The following is a 3,334-nucleotide window of genomic DNA, read 5'->3' as shown; positions in this document are numbered from 1 at the left end:
CAAATACAATACACTTGCACTCGCGCACATGAAAGGAACGTCATGGTGCCTCCGACATGCGCCTCCAACACCATTAGGCCATGTACAGCACAAAGATGTTTGAATAGGCGCTTAAAAAAAGAAACTAATTTATTTTTGAGTTAAATGCACCAGAGATTTATTAACTTATAGGAAGATTTTAGTTGGGTCCATCAACTTTCAAAGTGACTTTTTAGGTCATAAATTTTTAAAATGATTCACTGCACTCTATACCTATTTATTTAACCTTAAATTAAAAAACATTTATAAAAACCCCTTCCCGCACCTCGTCTCGTACGCGGACGGCTCCATGGCGCCCGCCGTCGCTGCTGCGGGCGCGCTGGCGAGCCGCTGCTATCCTCCAACCGGCAGCTTTCCTTGCTATTGCTACTACTGCTAGTTCGCCAATGGAGGCAGTGAAACGCGTCTGCTCGCTGTCCCGGCCACCCATGGCACCACTGCCCGCCTTCTTCTTTCTCACCGTGGCTGCCTTCGCGGCCAGAGACACCATCCTCCCCGGCGAGGGCATCTCTGGGAACGAGACGCTGGTGTCCCGGAACGACGTGTTCGAGCTGGGGTTCTTCTCGTCGGGGACGGATTTATACCACTTCCTGGGCATCCGGATCAGGAACATGCCGAGGAACGCGGGCACCCCGAAGTTCTGGTTCGGGCACCGGGTCTACATCTCCGACCTTTCCAGCGTGGCGCTGCAGCTCTTCGGCGACCGCCTGTACATCACGGAGGCCGGGGCCTACCTCTGGTGGTCAAGCGTGGCGGGCGATGACAGCGACGGCGACGGCCCCGCGCCCGCACCCGCATCCGCCGTCGCGGTCCTCCTCGACAGCGGCAACCTCGTGGTGAGAGACCAGGCCAACTCGTCGCGGGTCCTGTGGCAGAGCTTCGACTACCCCGGCGACGCGCTGCTCCCCGGCGCGAGGCTCGGGCTCGACGGGGACACCGGGAACGACGTCTCGCTGACGTGCACCAACACGAACTGGTTCAGCGCCTCAGCGTCTGCGTCGACCAGCAGCCTCAGCGTCGACCAGCGCAGGAGGAACGGGTTCGTGCTCGCCACCGACGGTTGGGGATGTTGCACGAGGATCACGATCAAGCGCTGTATTGGTGGATGGATCAAGAATTGGAACACAAGAACACGATGAACACACAGAGGTTTCAGGCAACCGCCACCATGGCGACAGGGTGGACAGCGCCCCTTTTCGCTTTCGAGTTTGCACGACACGATGTGCCTAACCGGCTTACCAGAGAGAGCACACACACACTAATGTCCCAACAACTAATACATGGAGCTAATGACACATTTTACAGAAAACACACCTCCTAAAACATGGATACAAGTTACTGTAAAACACACTCTTCAGAACCGCCAAGATCGTGGGCGCGGTCACCGCTCCGCTTCACCAGCTCCTGCGCATACGAGTTTCAAACTGAAACTCTCCCGCCTTCCACGCACTCCCTTGCTCTGAAACATGTCTTCAGCAACGCCTTTGTCAGGGTTACACCAACAGTCTCCCCCCTAAGCCTGACAAAGGCTCAAGTCTCTCACATCGAGCAAATGCCTCATCACTGACAATTTTCCCATTGGCAGTGGTTTGGTTAGAGCATCAGCCTTCTGCTCATTTGTACTCACTCTCTTCACTATGATCTCACCTCTTTCTATGCACTCTCTAATGAAATGGTATTTGATCTCGATATGCTTGCTTCTTCCATGAAACACAGCATTCTTCATGAGAGCAATAGCTGAGTTGTTATCAACAAAAAGTGTTACAGCTGCTGGCTTCTGCTTCAACACCTCACTGAACAAGTTTCTAAGCCACAATGATTGCTGTGCTGCTGCTGTGGCTGCCTTGAACTCAGATTCACATGATGACAAGGACACTGACTTCTGCTTGAAGGAGTTCCAAGTGATCAGATTTTCTCCCAGGTAGAAAGCCATTCCACATGTGCTTCTTCTCTGAACAGTATCAGACCCATGGTCACTGTCAGTGTAGCCCACTAACTGACCAACACTACCACCTTGGACATAAACCAGTCCATACTCCATAGTTCCACTCAAATATCTCAGGATCTGTTTCACTGCCTTCACATGCATCACTGTGGGGTTTTCCATGAATCTGCTAGCCACACCCACTGAGTATGAAAGATCTGGCCTAGAGTGTAATAAGTATCTGAGACAACCTATCATCCTTCTGTACTCAGTTGAATCCACTGGTACACCCCCTTTGGCAGCATCAAGTTTGCTACCTGGTTCCATTGGAATTTTGGTTGAATTGCAACCTTGCATACCAAACTGTTCAAGTACCTTCTTAGCATATCCTGATTGCTTCACAGTGATGTAATCAGCCCTCTGATCAACTTCTATTCCCAAGTAGTAAGACAACAACCCCAAATCTGTCATCTCAAACTCAGTCATCATCTCAGTTTTGAATGACTCAACAGCTTTTGCATTTCCTCCAGTGACTATTAAGTCATCCACATAAACACCAAGAATGACTGCATTTACTCCCTCCCCTCTGATATAAACAGCCTGCTCACACAAACACCTGCTAAAACTAAGCTTTTTCAGGCTTTTGTCCAATCTAACATTCCAAGCCCTTGGTGCTTGTTTCAGTCCATAAAGAGCCTTGCTTAACTTAAACACATCTTGCTCTTTACCCTTCACAACATACCCTTCTGGCTGTGTGACATAGACTTCTTCTTCTAGTTCCCCATGAAGAAAAGCAGACTTAACATCTAAATGGTGAACTTTCCAACCTAGATTAGCTGCTAGTGCCAACATAAATCTCACTGTGTCCAACCTAGCCACAGGAGCAAACACTTCATCAAAATCAACTCCTTGTTTTTGCACATATCCCTTAGCAACTAATCTTGCTTTGTATTTCACCACCTCTCCATCAGAGTTTCTCTTTAGCTTATACACCCATTTGAGACCAATGGGTTTCTTGCCAATTGGCAGCTTAACCAGCTCCCAAGTTTTGTTCTTTTCAATTGATTCCATCTCTTTATCCATGGCATCTATCCACTCATGATGACCTGTAGCCTCTCTAAAACAGGTAGGCTCCCCAGTTTCAACCAGCAAAGCTTGCACATCTGCATCTTCTAGCTCATCTTCTGAATCAACAAGTTCAATTTCCATAGTATCATTGTACACATCATTTAGGTCTCTGAATCTTGCTGGTTCACTACTGCTCCCAGAACTTGGTGTAGCTACATTCCCATTTGAGCCATGACTTTGTGGTGTCACAGGTTCTGCACCGACAGGTTCAAGTTGATTTATCTGAACTGAACCTGATCCTGA

At 48.9% G+C, this 3,334-nt stretch overlaps 1 protein-coding gene across 1 annotated transcript; it reads left to right on the top strand.

Moving 5' to 3' along the window:
- The first annotated feature begins 425 nt into the window (after positions 1-425).
- On the top strand, positions 426-1,178 carry LOC136465916 (S-locus-specific glycoprotein S13-like). The gene has a single exon (XM_066464467.1). The coding sequence runs from the start codon at positions 426-428 to the stop codon at positions 1,176-1,178; it is 753 nt and encodes a 250-aa protein (XP_066320564.1).
- The last annotated feature ends 2,156 nt before the right edge of the window (positions 1,179-3,334 follow it).

This window comes from Miscanthus floridulus, chromosome 7 (assembly GCF_019320115.1).
Source record: "Miscanthus floridulus cultivar M001 chromosome 7, ASM1932011v1, whole genome shotgun sequence".
Classification (NCBI taxonomy): Eukaryota; Viridiplantae; Streptophyta; class Magnoliopsida; order Poales; family Poaceae; genus Miscanthus; species Miscanthus floridulus.
This window is presented reverse-complemented; position numbering and strand designations above follow the sequence as displayed.

What these genes read in the sequence shown, in the direction of transcription:
- LOC136465916 (XM_066464467.1), top strand. Translation starts at nt 426, where the DNA reads ATGGAGGCAGTGAAACGCGTCTGCTCGCTGTCCCGGCCACCCATGGCA.